This window comes from Molossus molossus, unplaced genomic scaffold (assembly GCF_014108415.1).
Source record: "Molossus molossus isolate mMolMol1 unplaced genomic scaffold, mMolMol1.p scaffold_m16_p_3, whole genome shotgun sequence".
NCBI lineage: Eukaryota > Metazoa > Chordata > Mammalia > Chiroptera > Molossidae > Molossus > Molossus molossus.
The window spans coordinates 26,422,948-26,447,956 of record NW_023425366.1 but is presented as its reverse complement, the minus strand read 5'-3'; the positions used below and the strand labels follow the sequence as shown (position 1 = coordinate 26,447,956).

Below are 25,009 nucleotides of genomic sequence, written 5' to 3'. Positions count from 1 at the left end.
GGAGTTTCATAATAGTACTAAACTGTCCGGTGATTAATTCTGAGTTCCACTGGAACAGACATTTCTACAGTCTTCCATCATGTATAGTCAACCATTAGCTTATGTCGCCCCAATTCAATTTAGGTAATATAGGTATATAACATATAGTACAATTAATACAGTCATAATATAGTACAAGATGGAACATTTATGTCAACTTTTCAAACTCCTTCATCTTTATAGAAGAGGAAAGTGAAGCTCGAGTTCCCTCAGCTAGTACGGGGCAAAGCCATGGCCTGAGGCCAAGACTCATAATTTCCAATGCAGTTCTGTTTCCTTTACACATGTACCCTCTTCAAAGGATGAATAAGTTCAAAGACATCCTTTGAAGAAACCCAACATTGTAACTTAGAACGAGAAGGAGCATTCACTGTTCCTCCTGGCTCCTTTCTGGTGTCAGGAGGAATAAGCTGTGACTGACCCATACCCACAGGGCCTCATTTAGACCTACCTGTCCAGGCAAAAAATGGCCCTTCAAGTGCAGAATCCAAACACTCACAGAAACTAAGATTCATGCTTGGTGGTTGGTTGACGCTTAATACAGGTAACATATCACACACACACACACACACACACACACACTTGCTTCATAATGAAATTGTAGGTTTTCCTAGAAAGCCTTATCTGGAAAACACGTAACCAGAGAAAAGGAGAGAAAAGGTCTTCTGTGAACACTGGATGATGCTTGGGAAAGAGCCCTATTACAAGGTGTGTGGCTGTCTTCCCACCATCCTTGGTGCTGATCAACCTGCAATGTAATAGCCAGCTAACATAAAAGGAAGCTTAAAACAGTGTGAAGCTTTACCAAGTTCCCCAAAGAGCACAATTCTTCTATGGCTGAAGGTCATTCAGTGGAGAAAACTAGTTCCTAGTGGCTTCAGTATTAATAGTCCAGCATTTATGTTGCCCTCCTGAGTTTCAGAGAGAACATGCATTGGCCGGCTTCAAGGGGAAGAAAGTAGGTTCTTCGGTTCCTCTGCCTGTCCTTTCTGTCCGTTTTTCCCTCCCTCACACGCTGGCCTTCCTCCCTTCAGCTTTCTCTTCCACTCGTGCCGCCACTGCGTGAACCTCCTGCACACTCCAGCCGAGAGATGAGGTCCACCTACGAGTGCCTCCCTCGTGAGCATCATCCCCAAACTACCACACACCTGGTGAGTCCGGCTGAAGGGGATCCAAGCGAGAAGCCACGACACCCTCATGGCCACACCACCTTTCAAACGGCTTTTGCCCAAAGCTGTGTAGTGCTTTCTCAAAAAAGGTGCCAAAACTATGGCCCTGGAAGATTCATTTAGCTGCGTGCTCCTTCTTTAAACAAAACGAATGGTCAAGATAAGCATGTATTTACCAAAGAACCAATTTATGGTTTCACCTGCCTGGGGAACTCGACGGGAATAGAAATGAGGAAGACGGCTCCGTAGACGAGCAGCCTCACCTTATCCCAGAAGGGCCTCTGCTTCCCAGCACAGTTTGAACCCAACAGCCCTTCTGCCTGCCCCCGTTCCTACTAGAATACACGTAGGTAGATACATTAGGGGGTCCAGCCTAAGTAATCCTCTAGGCCAGCGGTTCTCAACACTTTTCATCTCGTGGCACACATAAACAACTAAGATTCTGTGACCCACCAGAAAGCATATTATAATTTTGGCCGATCTGACAAAAAAAGCTAGGTATAATTCTGATTCATTCACACCAGATGGCTATTGTTGCATTGGCTATTGTAATTTTTTTTTTTTTATCCTCACCGGAGGACATTTTTGCATTTGTCTTCAGATAGAGCAAGAAGGAGGAAGAGAGAGAAACATTGATGTGAGAGAGACACATCGACTGGCTGCCACCCACACAACCCCAGCTGGGGCCAGGGACAAACAGCAACCGAGGTACACGCTCTTGGTGGGAACCGAACCCGGATCTCTCTACACTATGGGTCGATGCTCTAACTGCTGAGCCAGACCGGCCAGGGCTGTTGTCATTTTTTTATTTGACAGTCTAAGGGGAAAGAGGTCAAGTATTGCACGTTTTGAAAATTCATGCAGCACATCAGTGTACTAAGGTACCCAAGCTGAAAAGTGCTGTTCTAGAAGGTTCTCAAGTGGACCATGAGTCCCTGGGGCACTGTTTCAACAACAGCCTTATGGGCCTCACTCCAGAGAGCCTGGTGGAGCAGATCTGGGGAAGCTCAGAAATCTGCACTTTCAATAAGTGTCCCAGGTGTTTCTGAGGCAGGTGTTTCTTACACTAAGAGCGACTTCGAGAAATACCCCATGAAAAAGTTACGAAGGATTCCCATTTCAAAAAGAAAACAAGAGGAGAATCTGGTTTGGGGCAAGATGATCTATCAGGGACCCAAATTGCCATTGAATCTGAGATAAGAAAAAAAGGAAAGGAAAAACAGACACAATGTATGAAACACTGATTTTCAAGACCCTGGGTATTGTGCCAGGCAGACTGGCAATCCCTGCGAATGAAGGGTGAGTGCTGGGATGCCCAGCTCACTGCCTTGAGTTTCCAGGCTGAGGAGCAGGAGATGGATCCTGGTCACCACCTGAGTTGAGGAGACAGAACTTAGAGTCCAAAGAGAAGAACAAAGAGGCCAGGGTTGGCAGGACTGAGTGTGGAGGACTAGAACTTATAGAGACAACGCTGACCACCAGAGGACCCCTGGAGTCACCCGCTGAGGGCCACCAGTGTGTGTGTGTGTGTGTGTGTGTGTGTGTGTGGACCCCGGGGGGTCAGGAAAAAGCCATAGAAAGGGCAAGAGAGAACAGAGTCCTGTGCTCACACATACCTGGTCCTACCGACCAGACTAAAAAACCTCAAATTCATGGACATCGGGTACTCAAGGGTGTTGCCTTCATTGCAGAGAATAATCCTAGATTAAATGCTGTTCTGGTCCTAACAAGTCTGAAAAGCAATCCAAAAGGATCACGTGGATTTGAAGTTATTTAACTGTGGCAGACCTAAGAATAAATAGTAGTGAGGTTTGGTATGAACCAAATAACTCACGTGGTCCGACTGGGATCTGAAGGATTTTCTTTTCTTTCACTCTTACCCTTTAAATTATTGTGTACCTTTAAAAAAAAAAAGATACTTAACAAAAACATTGTTTAGCCCTGGCCAGTTTGGTTCAGCGGTTAGAGCATCGGCCCACGGACCAGAAAGTCCCGGGTTTGGTTCCCGCTAAGGGCACGTACTCCAGTTGCAGTTTGTCCCCAGCTCAGGCTGGGATCGTATGGGTGGCAGCCACTCGATGTGTCTCTCTCACATCGATGTTTCTCTCTCTCTTCCTCCTTCTCTCCTTCCCGCTCTGTCTGAAGATAAATGCAAAAAAAAAAAAAACAACAAAAAAACATTGTTTACATTTTATATTAAAAGACAAATTAATCTGTACAATTTAATGGCTGCTATACATGAAATTCAAATACACTTGAGCTTCAGTATGCAGCATACAGTATCGTCCACTAGGGGGTGCTATAAGACTAATACATGTGACACTCCTGTGCTCTTTAAAAAAAGACTGGAAGTCTGTGAGACAGAACAGGTGCTAGCAGCCTGTTTCATCTCTTTTGCTCCAGTGCCTTTGAGCTCTACAAAAATACAGAAACAAATGAATCTTGGCATAGAACAAATGATGTCTCTTAGTACCATTTCTCCTCTGTTCATTTCAAAAAACATGCACTGAAGACAGTCGATGACTGCTAGTCATTATTCCTGGATCCAGTGATTTAGAGAAGACTAAGGCACCCTCCCCAACCAATAAGTGAAAGCTTGCACAGGACCCCGAAGTGATCTCTCTCTCTCTCTCTCTCTCTCCCTCTCCCTTTCTCTAATGGAGAGAAAGAAAAGTTGGGGATTGAATATGGGAGGAGAACCTGTTAAATATAACATATTTTCATTATTGTACATTTCACAGGATCATACATCTTTATAGAATACACTAGTGAACCTGAACCTAAAGTTCAAAAAGCATTTTTATAATGGAAAGTTTTTTTTAAAGCAAAAATTTAGATTAAAAAAATATATATATCAAAGCTCAAATCATTTCACATATTTCTTGAACTTTAGATTTGAAGAGATGATTACCAACCAGAGACAGGAAAACCGTGGGGATGGAGAAAGTGAGAAGAGGAAGCAGTGTGTGTGTGAGTAGAGAATACAAATGAATCCTGGTGGTCTAGTTTGAGTTCTTGGGTTCAGTCATCCCCAAGAGGCAGAGCCAACCACAGACATCCCAGTCCCCTCTGTGGGAGCGAAGTCCCCCTGTTGGCCTGGAGTTGGTTTCAGTTTGGTTTCTGGTACTTGCAGCACAAAATACAGTGCTACATTTTCAGTGAGATCAATGACGAGCTGGGATATATATGTATGTGTGTGCATATATATATATATTTATTTTTAATCCTCACCAGAGGATACTTTTCTATTTATTTTCAGATAGAGTGGGAGGGAGAGAGAGGGAAAGAAAGGGAAAGAGAGAAACATCGATGTGACAGAGACACATCAACTGGTTGCCTCCCGCACGACCTGACCAGGGCCAGGGACAAACTGAAACCAAGGTACATGCCCTTGGCCAGAATCGAACCCATGACTCATTGGTCCGCAGGCCAACGCTCTACTGCTGAGCCAAACTGGCCAGGGCTGGATAATATATATATGTATACATATTTTATCCTCACCCGAGGACATTTTTTTTGTTTGTTTTTTGTTCAGATAGAGTGGGAGGGAGAGAAAAGAGCGAGAGAGAGAGGGAGGGAGAGAGAGAGAGAGAGAGAAAGAGAAACATCGATGTGAAAGGGACACATCGAGTGGTTGCCACCCGCATGACCCGACCAGGGCCAAACTACAACGAAGGTATATGCCCTTAGTGGGAACTGAACTTGGGTCTCTCTGGACCGCAGGTCAATGCTCTAACCACTGAGCAAAAACGGCCAGGGCATGGATAATATATTTTAAAGTAGAGGTAGAGACAACTATTTTAAAAGAGTTGTGTAATAGGATTATACACAGAGATTATTGCCACAGTTTTATTTCAGTGACAATTTTTAGTAGAATGGAAGGATGGAAACAGAGGAAAAAATTCAAGTCAAGGCAGTTGGTTAACAATTCAAGTAAAGGTGGTTTCAGGCCCCAGGAGCCAGGCACCATTCTCCATGTTCTACATTTACTCTCATATCCAATCCTTACAAAGCACCCAGGAGTGAAGTGCTCTTTATTATTCCTATCTTGCAGATGAGGAAATTGAGGTCCAGAAACATTAACCATCTTGCTCAAGGCCACAGAACTAATGCACAATGGACTCGGGCTGTAAGAAATGGAACTGAGACTGCTCAGAAAGGGAGATGCAGGAAGACCCCTCTGGATTGGAACGCAGGGACCAAAGTACGTTAGCGCAGTCCCAGGGGAAGGAATACAGGGGAAGGAATACAGAATCTTTAAGTGCCACGCTACAGAATCAGAAACATCTAAAACACAGCTTCGGTTCCCAGGTGAAACTGAGGACCAAGGAGTTGCGATTCCTGCTTTCTCTCGCCACCACGCCAGCTGTTTCTAAGTCAGGGCCCGCACGCGATTCCACAGCCGAGCCAGGGATCACCGGGATCACAGCTGCCGCTGGCTGGGCTCTCCCGGGCCAGGCACCTCGCTAAAGGCTGCGTGCATTTTCTCACCGAATCTTCTCCCCCGAACCCGCTCCCCACCCCAGTAGGTCATTTTCTTTTGTAGCAGTTATTGACAGCAGTTAATTTATGTTTGTAATGTTGACTCCCTATTAGATTTTAAATTTCATGTAAGAGTTCACAGGCATGGCTCTGGCTTCAGCAGCTGACAGAGCTCGACACCTATGAAGCACAAAACAGTGAATAGATGAATGAATATAAACAATGGATGAATATAAACAATGGATGAATATAAACAATGGATGAATATAAACAATGGATGAATATAAACAATGGATGAATAACAAAGAAAAAATATCAAAAACTGTGATTATTTAATGACATGTATAATTCTTATACACTTATCTCAACGCTTCTATACATTAAATATTGGAAATAATAAGCATGCATTCCTTTATATGTATAAAAATATATATAATAAAGGGCAAAAGGTCCAAAAATTTTGAAAACTCACTTTCATTTATATGGATTGTTTGTTGTTGTTGTTTTTCAATTACTGTATTCCCCTAGAAATGGAGAGTTAAACTGCCTTCAAAATTAGGTCATTAGGCCTGGCCTGTGTGGCTCAGTGGTTGAGCGTCGACCCATGCACCGGGAGGTTGCTGGTTTGATTCCAGGTCAATCTCCAGTGGGAGGCATGCAAAAGGCAGCCAATCGATGGTTTCTCTCATCTATGTTTCTATTTCTCTCTCTCCCCCTTCCTCTCTCTCTAAAATCATAAAAAAAAAAAAGAAAATATGCCTCATCTATTCCAAAAGTTTCTTTAATTAGAAATCAGTATTTTGTGTGGAATTCCTTCTGGCAAAACGAGAATCCAAATGCTTGACTTCCCCAGAGGGATCCAGGGCAGTACTCGGACTAGAACCACATGCTTTTGTGACACCCAGGGGCACAGGGCTGGGACCTGTGAGGCTGAGGAGGCCAGAATGTGAAAATCAGCCAATATCCAACCTGCCCCTGCAATAGAGAAAAACTAGTCCCTTTTTTGGTTTTATTGGGCAACCTCAATCCACTGGAGAGAATTTTTGGATACTGCTGTGTCCTCTAAAACACGTGTACACATATACACACATGCGTACGCACACCCCTTTCTAGTCACTCTTTAGCTTTTCCATATCCCTAAGGACTCATATTGCAATAATCATTTCCCAAGATGTTTAGAAGAACTGTCATACTACCTCCAGAGAATGCACGTCATTCAACACTGTTTGATTTTATGTTTAATCTATAGGAATTGAACATTGAAGCCAAACAATATTTTTCAGTAAGTGAATTGTGTCCATGTCCCATCTAGACAAACTTTTAAAAAGGGGGTTTGTTATAGCCTAAGTTGTCACCTAGCAACCGCAACGAGCAGCTGCTTCGCCATCACACCTATAAATATGCTTTGGCTTGGAGCCCTCAGCCCTTCCATTCTCTGCTAGTGACGAATGGTCTCATGCTCTCTGCTGGTAGCGAACATCTGTTGATGGTTAAGTCCTGCCGAATTTTTCTTAGAAAGGTCAGTCAGTATCCAGTTACAGATTTCAACATTTCTTAGTGCAATGTGTTAGAATTTTTTTAATCCTGTGGACACATAATATGTTCTTCCATGTGTAGTGTGTGTGTGTGTGTGTGTGTGTGTGTGTGTGTGTGCAGCCTGAGAAACAAAATAAAAACAGGTATGTGTCTCTGCACAAACACAGCATTAGAACCATGACAAAGCAAATAAGATGTGTCAACTGGAGGATTAAAATAAGCAAGCGCAAGGTTAAGACGTTGCATAGCCTCCACTTGAAGCTTTCGCTTTCTCAGACCACGTGAGCACTGCTCCGGAGGCCAGGGACTAGGAGGCGCCACCCAAATGCTGACTTTTCCTACCCAAGAAGCTGAACCCCATCTCCCCGGGGGAACTTGGGGTTCTATGTGGGGCTCTCCCTCTCTCTTTTTCTTTTCATTAAACGAATCAGAGATTAGTCACCTTGTGAAACTGCCCCCTTGTCCCTCCACCTCAGTCTGGGTCCCAGGTGCACAGACCACCACATCCATCAAAATAATTCGGGAGGTTGGTACTCAACTGCCATCATGTTATTTTAGTTTCTATGAACAAATGCCAGTTAGAAGTTATTTTCCAGAGTTTTCCATTTTGTTAACTTTTCAACAACTAGACTTTCATAAAGTCAGGGCACGAACAATTTAAATTCCATTACTAGCTTGGAACAAGCGCCTGCTTGCGACCTGCAGATTAAACACCCATTCATTTGTGAATGCCAGGATTTGCTCCAATCACCATCCCCGAGGGAAGAAAAGGTTTCTACTGTATCCCTGAAGGATGGATAATACCTGAGAGTCGGGAAACATTTCTCAAGGAAAACAGAAATTGTTATTGTGACACCACATGGGCTAATTCGGAAAGACATAAGCCTTTCTTTGCATTCTGCTGGGACCCACAATTTCCAACGAAGTGCAATCCAGGCTTTACTGCAGTTGGGGTCAAAAGTAACTGCCCCCTCCCTGCTTTTTTTTTTTTTTTTTTTTAACCTCTGGCCTAGTTACATGAAACCTATACCTTCTGTGACAATACTAAAGGATATATTTCTTACAGAGCAAATTTCATCAACAATATTGCTCCTAATTTTCAGAGACCTTGCCCATTTCACTGGGCCTGAACAGGTACTTACAACCCAAAGAGACTGAATGGTCAAGTTCTTCCAAAGTGTTTTACTATGAAGGCCTATTAAACTGTATTTTGTTTGAAGACTCTGTTGTCGGGCTTTGTGATAAGCAGGTGCCCTGAAATGTGGCAGGTTTGGAGTCAGTGACCATCAGTTACTGATGCATTCATTGAAGACGCTGGGCTGTTTAATTATAGGCTACATTTCCACTTCAGTTCTTTTAAGAGCACATCTCTCATTTATCCTCATTTTCCCGCCAGCCATGGAATGACACCTGTGGCGTTTAAAGGAGCACACCCTGCCCTGGCCAGTTTGGCTCAGCGGTTAGAGCGTCGGCTTGCGGTCTGGAGAGACCCGGGTTCGGTTCCCGCTAAGGGCATGTACTTCGGTTGCAGTTTGTCCCCGGCCCTGGTTGGTCGTGCGGGTGGCAGCCACTCGATGTGTCCCTTCACGTCGATGTTTCTCTCTCTCTCTCCCTTCCTCTCTCTCCCTCCCACTCTATCTGTACAAAAAATGGAAAAATGTCCTCGGGTGAGGATTAAAAAAAATAAAAATAAAAAAAAAATAAAGGAGCACACCCTTACCAAGAGTATCGTTCTTATCAGTCATAGGAAAATGAGAATCTTGTTACGCTGTGTCCGTGCTGCTGAACTTGCCATCTGCCTCCCTCAAAAGTGGATAGTCATGTGTTAATGATAAATCAGTACAACAGAACACTCCATAACAGCGTGCAGAGATGATGGCTATGTGTTGGGGGCTGTGCAGGGCACACACTAGAAGGAATATGTGACACACACACCCCCCCCAGGTAGAAATAGACACAAGTCCATGAGATGTGTTTCTGTGAAATCTTTTGCTCAGGGAGGGTGTACAGTGGTTGATAGTATGAAGTGAGGACAAATTTAAAAAAAAGATATTTCTCCTAGTAATAGGTTCTTTAGGAAAGTTATAAGTGTTAATGAGTATAGTCTGATTTAGAGAGAGTTTCTATAGGAACGCATTGCCCCCCTTTCTCATATTCATAGAATGAAAACAGACCTGTGTCTAATAATGAACTAAAAAGGAGTCAGCCTTCAACACATTGCTAATTACCATGGCAACAGTCAGTGTGTGTTTTATATCTGGGGATGGAAAGAGTTCCTGAAAACACTTATTTAAAGAGTTCCTCCAACTTTTCATTTTCATTCACATTATTAATTTGCTCAGAAAACCTTATTCTTAAAAATTAGTATTCCTCTGCGAAATGTTATTCAGTGGCAATAAAATGAGATCTGAATGATCCAGGCTGACCTATGCCTATGAGAGAGCTGTCTGCCCTTCTGTGCTGGCCTCTTGCACTTTTACCTGGGGCAGGTTGCTCATCTCTGTCTCAGAGTTCAAGTTCCTGTCAGTGGTGTTCAAGAGAATCTAACAGCTGCCATGTGTGCTTTATATGCAGGAAAACGGACAAGCATAATGGAGACCTGCTTGCCCGATATTCTAGCCATTTCTTGGAAGTCACCGTCACTAAATCAGATATCACAGGAAAGCAGTGTGGCTGCTCACCCCCACCACCTCCCTCGGGCACAGTGTTAAATCCGCATCCCTTACTCCTTTCTCCCTGCTCATTATTTACTGGACTTGCTAGTCAGTAAAAGCTTAAATGCCTTCTTGTTTCTTACACACAGTTTCTTACTGTTTCGTTTTCTGTGTGTACTCTGTAATTCAGTTGCATAAAATAGACTCGGTATGGTCCTCTAGTGAGATGAAACAGCTCTTTGATCAACCTCAGTTATTTAGTTTTCCTAGATGAGAACCATCCAGAACCACAAGGACAAAACTACTATGAAATAGCATTTACCTGGGCTGGACATTCGAAGGGTTGTCTCCCCGCAGCGAAGTAGGTCAATGGAGTGATGCTAACCATTTTATCCTGAGCTACTTGGGGGGCTCACAACCCTAGGTGAGTCTTCAGGGAACTGACCACAACCAAAATGGAACCAACAGAGCCGAATGGCCAAAGAAAATCACCTATTATTAAACAACACAATGACTACTTTAAACAAGCATACAAAAAAAGGCAGAGATGTAGATACGTCCTTTAACTGCTACCTTTGAGTACATTCTATGCTTTATATTTTGATCAGAACTCAATGTATCATGTTTTTTTTCTCTTTTTTTTCTAGCTCATGTGATCATATGCATTCATGAAAACTGAGAAATGGGAAAAAACAACAACATTGGGTTCTATAAAAGGCAATTGTTTTTAAAGTCAGATATATGCTATTGCCTCTCTTGTCATAAACAAAAGCCTATACCTGTTAATCTATGTAATCTTTAACCCAACTATCCACTTCCAACATTGTTTGAGTGATCCCTGTACACATCACAGCCAACAGACATCCCAGATGCTAAGTATAATTAGGCTCACTTAAACATTAAGTTCACTGTGAGTATATAGCTAAAGAGGCCAGGAATGAATCAACTCTGTGAGTTCTGTTATGAATTGACTCTTTGGAATCATACAGCTAATAAATTCTTTTAACAAATTATGCTAAAGAATGTGGGGATATCACAATATGCAGATGGGCAGCTTCGTGGCTCTATTCAGAGTTCTGACGAGTCCACAGGAGGAACCTGGGTTTCCGGGTCAGTACAGAAGGGAGCTGGGCCAGCCTGGATAGTGACCGGTTTGGGATCATGATCTCCTCTTTGAAACAGCTCAACAAACAAGAGGGTCTGTGGGCTGGGCTGAGTACTGCTGAATGGGCTAATCAATGACACCTTCTGTCAAGGATTCTGTCATCAGCTCTCCACTCCCATGTTTGCTTGAAAAGCTGAATTTTGGAAAACACTGAATAAATCCTCTACTTTTATGAAATAAACACTTACTTTCTCCTATACAGAGTAGATTTAGAAACTGATAATCATTTGAAAAAGGAATATTTAAAGCTGGCAATATCCCTTTAAACATCCCCAGGAATACTGATGGAAAAGAGAATCTTAATCTTAGATGGGAGCTATCGGTGGCACTTCAAGTCCTGATGGCGAAGTGTCAGATGTCAGATTGACAGAGGTTCCTGGCAAACAGGCCTCCTGATGAGCTGAGAAAGAAACAGGTACTTCCATTTTCTGAGGCTATGAGGGTATTAAAATGTAAAATGTCAAACCCGCGTTATGCCAATGTTTGCAGTCCTGTAACAGAGAAGCGCAGAGCCATGTAAGAAACTGTGTCCTTCCTTTACAATGGACTGCTGATTCCCAGGCCCCTGGTGACTGGAAGCCCACAGCAGACGGCCTAAGCCCCTTCTGCAGGTTCAGTCAGCTTGATCTGTGATGGTGGTCTAGATGCTACTACCTTCACCGATGTGTTCGCTTTCAGTAAAACATACAACTAGAACCCTGGCAAGTTTGGCTCAGCGGTTAGAGCGTTGGCCCATGGACTAATGAGTTGCGGGTTAAATTCCAGTCAAGGGCACATACCTTGGTTGTGGTTCATCCCCGGCCCTGGTTAGGTCATGCGGGAGGCAACCAGTTGATGTGGCTCTACCACATCGATGTCTGTCTCTGTCTCTCTCTCTCTCCCTCCTTCCTACTCTCTCTGATGATAAATAGAAAAGTATCCTCAGGTGAGGAATAAAAAAAAACACAACTAGAAATTCTCTGTTTACTGGAAACAGGAGCTGGAGTTAGAATATAAAGGTAAATTTACCAAAGCCAGTGGGGGCTGGTAAGCATCTGGGTCTAATTACCTGGGAGTAGTTAAGACCCCCTTTCTCAGATTTTCATCATGGAGTTTAAAAGAGCTATCATATTCATATATATTGCCAAAAGTGGTCCATTTTAAGCTGCTTTTTCAGTATTAGATAATCCCTCCCTTCCTTTATCTAGGACAGTACAGATTACCCATTAATTCCCAACCATATTAAGAAATAGGTGTGAATATTCTCATACTTAGGGAATAACCTGAATGCTGACTGGGGACTAACAAAAACCAAGCAATACACTCTCGGGCACTCAACTCCATCCAATAAATACTGACTTACATATATGTTCAGTGGGAGTTATAAAATTGTTAACTGATTTAGGGCATGGAATAAAGATTGGTATTCTTGCGTAAAATAGACCCCCCATGAATTACCTATGCTTTCTAGTTTATTTAAAGAGGAGGAACAATTTAACAAGTCAAACAACCCACATAAAGGGTCATCCTTATGCTCACCCCTCCACCATCCTTTTTAGTTGTTTTGTCCACTTTTTAAAAAAGCAATATTTATTACTACCTTTCCATTACTGGCTCTCTCCAATGCATTCAGCTTGTTTTCATAGAGATCAACAGCTGTTATGCATTAAGACATAAGTTGAGGTATTGTTTCCAATGTCAAATTGACAGTGGTTTAAACAAGACATCACTTAATTTTTCTCTCATGTACAGTAGAGCAGAGCAGTCCTGGACTACATGGGATCTCCATAATGCAGGAGATCCAGGCTCTTTCTATCTTATTGCTCTGATACCCTCAACATCACACTTCCAGCCCAGGGTGCAAGCAGCTACTCAGCTCCTGCCATGCACTGTCCCCACCGCCCACATCCCAGCTAGCCGGAGGGGAAAAGGGAGCCACAGGGCACTCCATTTCCCTGAAAGTCATGACCTGTGGGTTGCACACAAAGCTTCACCCACCTCCCCACTGGCTGAAATACACAGTCACATTGCCATGCCTAGCTGCAAGAGAGCCTAGGAAATATAAGTCAATTACTGGTGGCCATCATCCAGCTGAAACTTGGTATTCTATTACCAAAGGAAGGAAAGCTGGGTATTTGGGAACAAACTGCAGAATCTCCCAAACAATACTCTTTTTGATCTCTTATTTCATCAATTTGCATAATTTATAATTAAAATGATGCTATTACAATAGCAACAATAGGCATAAAGAGATTTGTGAATAAGCACACTGACTTGGTAAGTACACAACTCAAATGGTGGATGCAGTTATATACTAGAGTTGAGACAGACAAACATTTTCTGACAAGGGCCAGACAACAAATATTTTTGGCTTTGTTGATCATCCAGCCTCTGTACTCAACTCTGCCATTACTGTATGCGGGCAGCCACTGGTGATATGCAAACCAAAGAGCACAGCTGTGTTCCAATAAAATTTGATTTTCAAAAAAAGGCTGCAGAGTGGATTTAGCCTCTGGGCTGCACTAGTCTGCTAGGTTCAGGGTGTCCAGAGCTTCAGTCACGTGGCTATATAGTGTTGATGGAGAGAACTGACTAACCCAACAAGCTGACTGGGAGCCATTCCAAGAGCTTCTACTATAATACCTCCTGCGTACTGTGCGTGTACCAAGTGCTGGGAACTACATTATTCATATTATCTGTAATTCTCACTACAATGTGACAAGCTGGGTAAATGCTCGAGCCAAGAAGGGGTAGCCCCAGATCAGACTTTCCAGGTCTTTCCAGCTCCAGCCCACCAACCTGCCACGCCTGTGTAATGGTGGCTGCATGAAAAACAGCCCTATTGCTAATAACAAATGAAGCAGAACCACACAACTTCTTGTCATATTGCTGGTGAAGATGTTATATGCCAGATTTGACTTGCAAAGTATTACAAGGAGAAAGGCTTCCTTTTGATCTTAAAATAGTCCTTGCCCTAGCAGCTCATCCAGGATTTAGCAAAGAGGCAGCTAACTTTCAGATTTCTCCTACGTAACATTTCTATCCCCTCAGGCTTCAGAATATTGGTAACTAATGGGGGTAGGGTAGGTGCCATTAATATCATTGAAAACATTTAGAGTCTTCAAAGACTACTCTCCCACTGCTTCTCCCACCACCGACCCCTATCCTTACCTTGGCACAGTGCACTCCACTGACATAGCCATCCACTCTCCCCCAGCGTGACAGATCACACTGACTTGTCACAACATTCTTTCCAGAACTTCCCCAACAAGGCAATCCTTATCAAAACCCCAGGCACCACTATGGGAGCTGGCACGCGAACGAAGCCATTCGCCAACAACCGTCACATCTGCCTGTGGAACACAGCAGCGCCCCATTTTCCCCTCTGCTGCGCCCAAAAAAGGGATTATCAACTGCCGCCTTCATCTTCGATGTCAATGTCTGTTGTGTTTTAGTTTACTGAGCAAATCTCTTCCTGTTTCAGCAAGCAAGTTAATTCATTCTAGGTTTGTAACTAATCTGCGTATGTATTCCTTTTATAGCAAAGTCCACATCTCAGAGCCTTCCTTTGCAAAAACAAATACACTTCTCAAAGAAAGTCTCTCAAATGTTGAAAACGATGAGAAAGTATGACTACTTAGAATTTAAGTTCAGTTTAATCACTTTGGAAGGAAAGTTATCCACCACTCAACATTACATACAGGCTGCTCCAGAAACATTCTGTTAACTTCTTAGGAAAAAGAGCCATTTTAAACATACAAATGCCATATAATTGTGAGCCCTACCTAGTCTACTCTAAGAAATAAACACTGGTAATTTCCAAAAAAATATATAAACACCTTTGGAATCCCCTCAACTTGTCTAAAGACGGAACTTATAGGTTTAACTTTTATAGGTATAATTTGAACATGAGAGATGGGTTTGTTTCCTTTTCGAAATAAAGTACTTGCCTTTGGTTCAACTAAGACGCCACCGTGAGCTGTCACTTCCTGAGTCCCAGGGCCGTGCCTGTGTACAGCTGCTTGTTCTGTTTACAGCCAGCAAGAGGCCACATCACGCTGGTAATTACTGTGTGACAGTCCCTCCTCCTGAGGCACCACACGTGGGTGTCTGAGCAGCTCTGGAGAACCCGTCTCCACCCTTGAAACATGGCCCCCCTCATAAGTCAGTTACCATGGAGAGGGGGTTTGAGCCTTTCCCTCACCTCTTCCCACAATGGGCACTCACAGCTGCAGTTCCCCGTCCAAGACAAAGAACCCACAATCTGGATTCCTCCCCAGACACTGCGAAAACCACAGAGCAACGTCCTTAACAGCCCTCGATGGCATTTACCCTGTGTGTGACCAACACACCCAGGGCAGGCCAATCCTACAAAAATAAGGATGCAGCTGGGGAGGGGGTGCGGAAGGGAGTGTGTGCCAGGGGGGGTGGAAGACTGACAGGCCTCTCCTTTTAAGGGTAACGCCACTGTCCTCTTGATCATCACCTAAACTTGTGTGTGCCTCCCAGGGACAGCTGGGACCCTCCCACTGTTTTCCAGCTTCTGCACAGGACACTTTGTGACCTAGGGACGGCCATGCATTGCTACATCCAGGTTTTGTCTCCCTCCTTTGCCAACTGGGATTCACAGACAGCAGGTACCATGGGTGTGAAGGGAGAGGAGGAGCAAAGGTATTAGAGAGAGAAGGGGGTGGTGGTGGTAAATGAGAGTATGAGAGAAAAATCAGAAGAAATACAAGTAAGAACAGATCAGGGTTAGAATTGTTTTGCCTGATTACATCTCACTCACAGAAGACACTGAATGAGGTCATACAACTCTGGCCAAAGACCCAGAAGCCAATATTCCCCCAGGAGGTCATTTATATTTTCCCATTCAGGGTGTATTGGTGATTTCACAAGAACAGCTGAAAAAAACATAGAGTTTTAACTCACTTCTGCCTGAAGGTCTTTCCTCTGAGTCTGGGCTGGTTCTTACACATTCTTACTAGGCTGCAGTGTGGCCAATTGGCCCCAGAAACAAACGGAAACCCCTGGATTTGAGTTGAAAGGGAAGTTTGATTGCTGAAGAAAATTACTGGGTTTCAAAGCAACCTTTCTTTCGGCACTGCAAGCTGATGCTTCTCAAACACAAAATTAAGGCATTGTATTTCTTTCAACCTATCTCCAACCGTAATTGATCTTCTCTAGGACTGAATCGCTTTTGTCCCCTAGTCCTAAGTTAAAAACTAGGTGAAAGGAAGACTTCATTTTCTGTTTCTTCACATATAGTTATATATTTAATTTGAGTGTGGCAGAGGCTATTCTCCTGGTAATTATTTTATCTCACTCCAGTCCATAAACAACTTTAGGTGGCTTGAAAAAGTACCTAGAAAACAAGGAATAATATAAACACTGCAGTGAGCAGAGCCTGTAGGTCTACAAGATACATCTGTAGAAATGGAGCACCTTCATCCAGGAGACACAGCCCCAGCCCAGGGCCCACAGCTCGGGGGCAGAGCCTGGGATGGGTGTCATCCCTGCATTGGGTCTCTCAGCTGGATGCCTTAGTCAAGCTATTACAGCTGTGGGGGAGGAAGTGGCCCTACAAGGGAATGGCACCAAAGGTCCTAATGGGAATGGAAAGAAGCCCAGGGGAAGAAGAGCACACAAAAGTGGGTTCTGGAGGGTTCCACACACTAGCTAGAGGTGAGCTGTGATTTTTCCTTCCAGAGATAGAAATACGATTGTTTAGAAGATTCACAGTGCTTATTAAGATGAAAACAAACCAATTGGACAAGAGATACAGACGTGTCCTGAACCTGAACTTCCGTCTGTGGATGCCCAGCTCACTGTCAGCTGCGTGGGCAGACGTCCTTGCTTCCTTACCTGCTAGAAGAGGAAGCTTCACTTAACATGGGCGATTTTGCACTGACCCTGGTGGAGACCATGCGGATGGCTGGCACACCCTGAGCACCTTCCACATACGTCATGACTGTCACAGGGATATTCACCAGGATTAGACCACGGATGATGGAGGTGTTTCACTCAAAGTGACCGATTTAGTACTGCTTAAAGCAATGTATAACTTATGGAAATGTTATTATTAACTACTTTTTGAGGACTTACAATGAGCCATTCAATAAACTAAATATTTAATGTGGACTACCCTATTTAATCTATAAAACAAACCTATAAAGTAAGTATTATTATCTCCATGTTACTGATAAACAAAATGAAATACAGAGAGATTAAGAAACTTCTCCAGGGTCACCAGCTAGTAAATGGTGAGGCTGGGATCTGCAGCCAGGCTTGGAAATAGCTTTGCCTAACTCCAACAACCATGCCTGGAGTCACTCTACACAGTGGCTGAAATAGGTAAGTGTTCATGCCTAAAGATGTGACCTTCAAAGAAATAGAAAGTTATTCTATATATGTAAGTGAATTCATCAAGAAATGATCCCACTGGAGTGTTCCTCTGTTAGGAGGAGATGTCACTGGTCAGCAATTGTTTTAGGAGGAAAGGGAGTCAGATAGAAAGCTTCACCATAAATATCTTTTCAAAGGACAACTGATAAAAATTTTATAAAAACAAATACTAAATAAATACTTTTTCTCTTTCTAGAAACTTTAAGACAAAGCCCCCAAATTATTTGACATTCTTCCCAAGGAAAAAGGGGGTGTCCATGTCCTCCCCCTTCAAATCTGGAATCTTTGGCTGCTTGAGCCACAGAACGTGGTGGAAATGGGCTGGGCCAAGGTCTTGGGAAACCGGCAGCTCATACTGCACACCTTTGATCCAATCACCCCTTAATTAGGAAAAATTAAAGTGGTGTATCTCACTTTCATTTATATGGCAAAACAATTGTCAAGAATAGAGTAATATTATATGTGAAAAAATCCAACAGGTAGAATATTTTTCAGGTATTTTAAAATGCTTCCAAACGTTAGAGGCCATTGGGAAATGCTCATGAGAGGGAAAAAGCAGCATACAAAAGTGTGTATGTCAGCCCTGGATGGGGCTCAGTTGGTTGGAGTGTTCAATGCCATACACCAAAGAAAGGTTGCAGGTTTGATCCCCACCTGGGGCATGTACAGGAGGCAACTGATTGATGATTCTCTCATACATGGATGTTTCTCTCTCTCTAAAAATCAATAAACATATCCTCGGGTGAGGATTTTTTGAAAGTTTTACATATCACATACAATTATTATAATAACTTTACCAAAAAACATCTGTCCAAAGAAATATTTATAAGCAAAATATACCAGTATCATTTTAGGGCAGTAAGATGCCAGTTGATACTTTCTTCTTTTATTTGTTTCAATATGTTTTTATTGATTTTTTTTTTTTTTAAGAGAGAAAGGGAAAGGAAGAAGAAAGAGAGAAACATTGATGTGAGAGAGGAACATCATCATTTGCCTTCTGCATGCACCCTAACTGGGGATCGAATCCAAAACCTGGGTATGTGCCCTGACCAGGAATCAAACTGATAACCTTTTGGTGCATGGGACAGTACTCAACCACCTGAGCCACACCAGCCAGGTTGATCCTTTCTCCTTTATAGTCATTTTTTATTATACATATTATTTTTATTCCCCCAAGTGGGAAAACAACACTGTATATGAGTTTGCCCCTCAGGCAAGCCCTAGAGCTCACATACCTTCTGTGGGACCCAGATTTACAGTGAGGAGAATCAAGACAACAGAATGGGTCTAGACACAGAGTTGCCCATGAAGGGACAAAAGGCTGGGGGGAGTAAGGGAAGCCCACACAATGGACTTTTCCTCTGTAGGGACAGTTTCTGGTGGCAGCCCTGGGACAGCTCAGAGACAGTCCTTTCCATGGCCCAACACATAGCAGCTGCAGCCCTCCTTTGGTACTGGAAACCAAAGAGCTCTTTGTCACAGTTTAGGGATGACAAAAAGTCAGTCACCTGTGTTTATAAAATAGAAATCAGCTTAGGGAGTTACAAGGGTTCTAGAAGCATACTTACTGCTTGTTAACTGGTGATTAATATATTGCAGACAAACAACCTCTGCAGCAAGGACAGACTGTATTGTTCTCCAAGTTCTTAATCAATTTCAAATATTAGCCCAGCTGGATCAAAGGAGGATTTTAAAAGTGGTAAACATTTCCTATGCCTGAGAGACATTTTCCATGACTGTGTTGGAGGGCGAAAGAAAAATAAACCCTTAATTCCTTCAACAAGCATTTCCTGAGTGGCTCATAGGCCTTGGGGACACACCCAGGAAGAAGATGCAGCGATGTTAATGAAACACTAGGTCCTGTATCTGCACACAGTGGCTTTGTGAGCTGCAGCTGACCGCACAGGCTTTCCAGAACCAATTCCATGCAATCCCCCCACCCTCCCGCTCTACTTTCAGTGACCTCACGTGGGTGTCTTGAAAAGGAATCAACAAAAGCTAAGATCAGGGCTTCCCCTCCCACAGAGACCAGCACACCAATACCTAGAAGGCCCAACCAGGGGTTCCTCTATACCTCTCTGCTCATCTCCAGCCACTCTCCTTTCTCCTGTGTGCCAACTATATCGACTTTTCTGAGCGTCAAGCCCACCCAGCGCATCACCACCATGTGGCTAAATATGTGTCTGACTGCACAGGCTCGGGAGTCCGCTGCCTGCCTTCGAATAGCAAGACTTTCACTCCATGGGTGTGGGAACTTGACCGACTTCACCCTCTGTGCCTATTTCAAAGCCAATGGCAGTATAAGAACTTCTTCAGACATACAAAGATGAAGTATGCTTGCTCGTGGAAACCCACCTTATAAAGCTTGAGGAGGGACCTGCTGGTCAGGTTTCTAGGTAAGCCTTTCCTTAGCCTCATTTCATATTTTAAATAAAGAGTATCTTCAAAAGATAGGCTTCATTGACAATGAGAAATTGTGCCTATAATCGGCCCAACCTGAATTATTAGAACATCTGGATTAAAAACTATATTTACATCAATTTCTTTTAAACCCTCCAAGAATAAAATCTAATGCAATTGCTAATGCCATTTTCAAATCTTAATTAGGCATGTGCTTTCAATGAGCTTTCGTTTTCTTAAATAAAATGGCCCTTCGTATATCCAGAACCCAAATGGATGGCAACCTCACCACTCCAGAGCAGCAGCAAGATCTGTGAGCAACCAAAATCACTACTACTGAGTTACAGTTTCAGAGGTCCAGTGGCCTTGTTCAATCCAAGTTTAAGTTTCCAGTATGTTATATGACAAGTCAAATAACCAATTGCTAAAACTGCACATTGTCCTTTTGGTGATGTTCCACTTATTGGTTAAATGTTAGATTCAGGTAAAACATTTGCAGATACTTCGAACAAGCTAAAGAAGAGGCGCTCTCCGTGCTCTTCCCGGAGGCATCCCAGCAGGGCTCCTTCCCTGTCCCATGGTCAGCAAGACACCAGATCACCCTCCTTACTATGGAGTGGAGATACCTGTCCAAACAACCACAGTGGAACCTGTCACACACTCAGAGCCCACCCCACTGGTCACCTAATGGTCAGACTCACTGAGTAAAGTTGTCCTCTTTCTGCAGAAGATAAAACCCCTGACATGAGTCGAAGCACCTATTAAAGGCCTGCAAGACTATGCAGGGGATCCAGTCATCTGTAACCCAGTAGGTAACCCCAAACTACTCTGTAATAAACAGTGCTGTCTTGAACTTCCACTATATCAGCCTCAGTGCTTAGGTTTTCTTAATGCATAATTTATACTGATTTCTGAAGTCACATCCACCTAATTTCCAGCTATGAACTTAGTTATGCTACCAAACTTAGTATTTTTACACCTCAGATTCCATGTTTCCATGAGAAGTTATAAATATAAATGGTGCTGAGTTCTCTGGCCAACTCATAAAAGCACATTACCTCATAATGTCTCTGAAGTATTTAGGTGGCCCCACCCCCAACCCCTTCCTTCAAACCCTCTGATGACTTCTCACCACCTTGAATAGCATCTAACCCCTGCTCTGGCCTCTTAGATTAGATGCTGTGGGCCTGGCCTGACCTTTTCCAACTCACTTGTCTCCATTCCTGCCTTTCTGTTCCTCACAGGCGGCAATGTATCCCCTGCTCAGGGTCTGTGCTCATGCCGGGTCCTCTCGACCGACCGCAGCACACCCTTACACCCCCACACCGGCCTCCTCCAAGTCTTAGTGCCAAGGGCACCTCCTCGGACAGGCCTTCTGAACTCTTCTCCCACATTACCATTTTAAAAGCTGTTTAGCCCTTGTTTTTTAACTTGTTAAGCATGTCTCCCCCATCAGACTGCATGATCCAGGAGAGCAGGGGCCGAAGCCCTCAGCCTGCCCCCTGGCATAGCAGCCGGCTGAATTGGGGCACTCGATGAGCAGTGCGCATGCGTGGGCACGGCGGCCTGGCGCAGAAGTGCTTCTGTGAGACACATTCGGAGCTTGGTCCTGGCAGCCCGGGGTCCGTCCCCCCAGCTGGCAGCCGGAACAGGGAATGTTTTGCCTGTCCACACCCGTCCACGCAGGAACCGACCACATGGAGGGCCTGCCCCTCCGCCTGATGGCGGGACCCCAAATCAGGTGGGAAAAGGGACCACATGGAGCCGGGCCTCCAGCCAGGGTCTCGCTTTCTTCGTACTGACCCTGTCAGCTTCCCAGGCACTGCCCCCCTTTTCTCCTCCTTCCCTGCTTCCTGCTTGGGTGTCTGCCTGCCTTATTCTGCTTCAGAATGGCATTCTCTCACACCCTCTCTGCTCATCCCGACCTTGAGAACTGGGGCGGAGTCTCCAGAGGCTGTTCCCCAGAGTGTTTATTACTGGCAACAAGCTGCACCGGAGAAGGAGGGTCCCAGCAGGTGTGCCCAGCGCTGTGCCCTCGGTGGGCAGTAAGGCCGCCTCCAGCCGCTGACCATGCGGCACGGCGCTGGGCACAGGGTGCCCGCCGCACACACACCCGCGCACGAAGGAAGCTTGGTTTCCACGAGTTTAAAACACTGCACTCAGATTTAGCTCACTGTCAGTTCCAGAGCAAGCCGGGTCACCAAATTCCAAAATGGGACGGAGGTAACCTGAAGCAGCCTGCACGTGAGCCATGGCAGCTGCGCACTCCGGCCCTTCGGCAGGTGTAGTCAGCAGACCCACCGCTATAATAGGGCTTTCTCCTTAGACCGGGCACCGAGGGAGTCGGCCGGTGCATTTAAACCTAGCAAAAGTAAAATTCCCTCTCCAGTGCAATCTTTTATTTCTAGCTTAGCTCTCAACATTTACCTTGTCCAGGTTGCCCTTTCTCACTTTCTGTACAGACGGGGGAAAAACAAACATATGAAGCAGTTTATCCTAAGGAAACCACACTGTCCAGAGCAGGGTGTTACCTCATCCTAATAAATCAGTGGGAGCGGGGACATTGCTTCGAAGGAGGGAGAGGGAGTTTCCCATTTTCAGCGAATATATGACCAGTCCTTGGTAATAATAATTATTATTAGATATATATTCCCCTTCTTGTCTGTCTGCCCTTTGTAACCAATAAAACAAATTCAAAGAAAACATTCTTATGTTTAGTTTACATTACAAGCTATTTGTTCAAAATATTTATAATTATCCACAATTAACTACTATTTAATTGTGACGATGTTAGACAACCCTTATTACACTTTTGCCAAATCTTTCTCTCTCTCTTCAGTCTCTGAAACAGTCAGGCCCCCTAGATATTCATTGCAAGTATTAAAATGGTCTATAAACACATCCCTTTCAACAAGTATTTATTTAAAATGCCAATTCTGTGCAAACTCCTATGCTGAGAGCTTGTGGGAATGCCAAGATGCTAAGAAAAAAAGAGAGTCCTGCCTTCAGAAATGTTAAAATAACATGGGGTGGGGGGTGGGGGTGATACATACAAGGCAGGTAAATCAACCCCATCATCTCCAAACCAAGACTGACATTTACATTTCTCTAAAAATGTTTTCTAAACTAGTTAGTCCCTGTCCTAAATCTAGGCACTTTTATAAATGCCATCTTCAAGTACTTGATTTAATGTCTCATTTTATATAGAAAACTATTTCATTATTCAATTAAATATCAACTTAATGTCCCCATTTGTTGTACTGGGAAGAAATCTGGAAAAAAAGAAAAACTAGAAAACTAACAAGAAAGGCAGCTTTTAAAGACACAATTGCAACTCATTATAATCAGCATACACACACACACTCTCATACTGTATCATATAACTATGGCTGAAAGAGCTTATCTTAAAGAAAAGAACACCAACAGAAATATCTGGCACCCCTGCTCCTAGAGGACCACATGTTACCACCTTCTTTGACAATAAAATTGTCAGTAGCCCCCTTTCCTTTTCAAACAGCTTAAAAAATATTTTTTTCATTTTTTAATTACAGTTCAATATTAGGTTAGTTTCAGGTATACAGTATAGTGATCAGACATTTATATAACTTATGAAGTGATCATCCTGACAAGTCCAGCACCCACCTGACTCCTGGTACCATACATAGTCACCACAATACTACGGACTATATTCCCTATGCTATACTTTACATCCTGTGACTATTTTGTAACTGCCAATTTGTATTTCTTAATTCCTTCACCTTTTTCACCCCAACCCCCTCCCTTCTGGCCACCATTGGTTTGTTCTCTGTATCTATGAGTTTGTTTTTGTTTTGTTTTCTTTCTACTTCATACCCGAATTTCCATAACCCAATTAAAATTCCAATGAAATGGATTCATACACATTTTGTTAATATAGCAATGGGGCTAGAAATGAACCTTCAATATGGGCACAAGTGATGCTCATATTAGTAGGAATAATTGCCTGTTTTCTTCCCCATCTCAATCCCCTCATCTTAGAGCTAGATATTAAGAAAAACATTGATACAATTAATACTCTGCATATGGGCTTTAATTGACCACATTTTCAAAGATAAGAATTGTGGCTAAAAAGAAAAGTACGGTGATATCAAAATTGGTATACTGGTCTAATATTTAACCTTTAGAAATATTCAACAAGTCTTTAAAATGCAAATAGTTTACTCAATGTTCCCCAGCTGAGACTTCCAACAACTATCATCTAAAGTTAAAAATGAAACATCAAAAAATTCAAGTAGACTTTACATGGTATAAGAGAAATACTTTTTAAAATTTCACACCATCACTTACTTCCTCATGTAAGAAAAACACTTATTTGCATGTTTCTAAGGGTATATTAAGTTAATTTTATGTCTCTCTCTTCATGCTAAAGAAAACTCAGTTTCCTGGAATTAAGAGATTACATTCTAATTTTTTTTAATTTTCATTTATACTAGTCATAATATTTTTTAAAAGGTAACTAGCAAATGAAAGATTCCTAGCAGATGAAACAGACTCCAGAAGAAGTAAATATATATTGTAATTACCTTTTGTCTGGTCCCAAGTCCTCACCTTCAGGCATGTCTGCCCTTTACAAACACTAAGACAGTGTAGAAGGCTGTAGCACGTCCGTGCCACGATGGTTTCTTCTCCACTCTAACAATGACTATCAGGAGGAAAAACCCCAGTAGTCAAGTTCTTTCCTTTTTGGAAAAAAAGCACTCCTCCCTTACTCAGAAAGTAGGTGTTTACAAACTTCCAAAGCGCCTGCCTGCCTTGAATGAAGCTAAGAGCCAAGTTATTATGACTGTCCCCTTCTAAAAATAAATAGGTCACCTCTTACTCCCAGTACCGTGACAGGCGGCTGGGAGCAAGCACGGCCCAGCTGCCCCGCATTTTCTGCCCAGCATTTTCTGCCCAGTCGTGTGAGAAGGTGTCAACACCCAGCTATTAACCTTTATTGGGATGACTTCACCTAGGCCTGCCTACCCTTTCTTTTTCCTTTTTGTTTTTCTTTTTTCCTGGTATGACCAGGCACCCCACCGAAGGGCAGCATGGCCACCGGGAGCTTGGAACTTCAGTCCTGGCTATCAGATCTGCAACTCCCAGGAGGGAGCTGGAGGGCAGAGAGCGAAAAGGGCTGTCCATGCCAGAGCTGAGAGGTT

General features: G+C 43.4%; 1 protein-coding gene across 2 annotated transcripts in view; it reads right to left on the bottom strand.

The window, feature by feature from the left end:
* The window catches only part of RETREG1 (reticulophagy regulator 1), a 116,068-nt gene that overhangs the window by 13,967 nt on the left and 77,092 nt on the right, over window positions 1-25,009 (bottom strand). The window contains exon 1 of one of the 2 annotated variants that reach the window (XM_036280227.1): window positions 24,392-24,697. The exons of the other annotated variant lie outside the window; for it this stretch is intronic. Coding sequence (XP_036136120.1) covers window positions 24,392-24,426 — 35 coding nt within the window. The 5' untranslated portion in view covers window positions 24,427-24,697. Of the gene's footprint in view, window positions 1-24,391; window positions 24,698-25,009 lie in introns of those variants that run through there. 2 annotated transcript variants of the gene reach the window in all.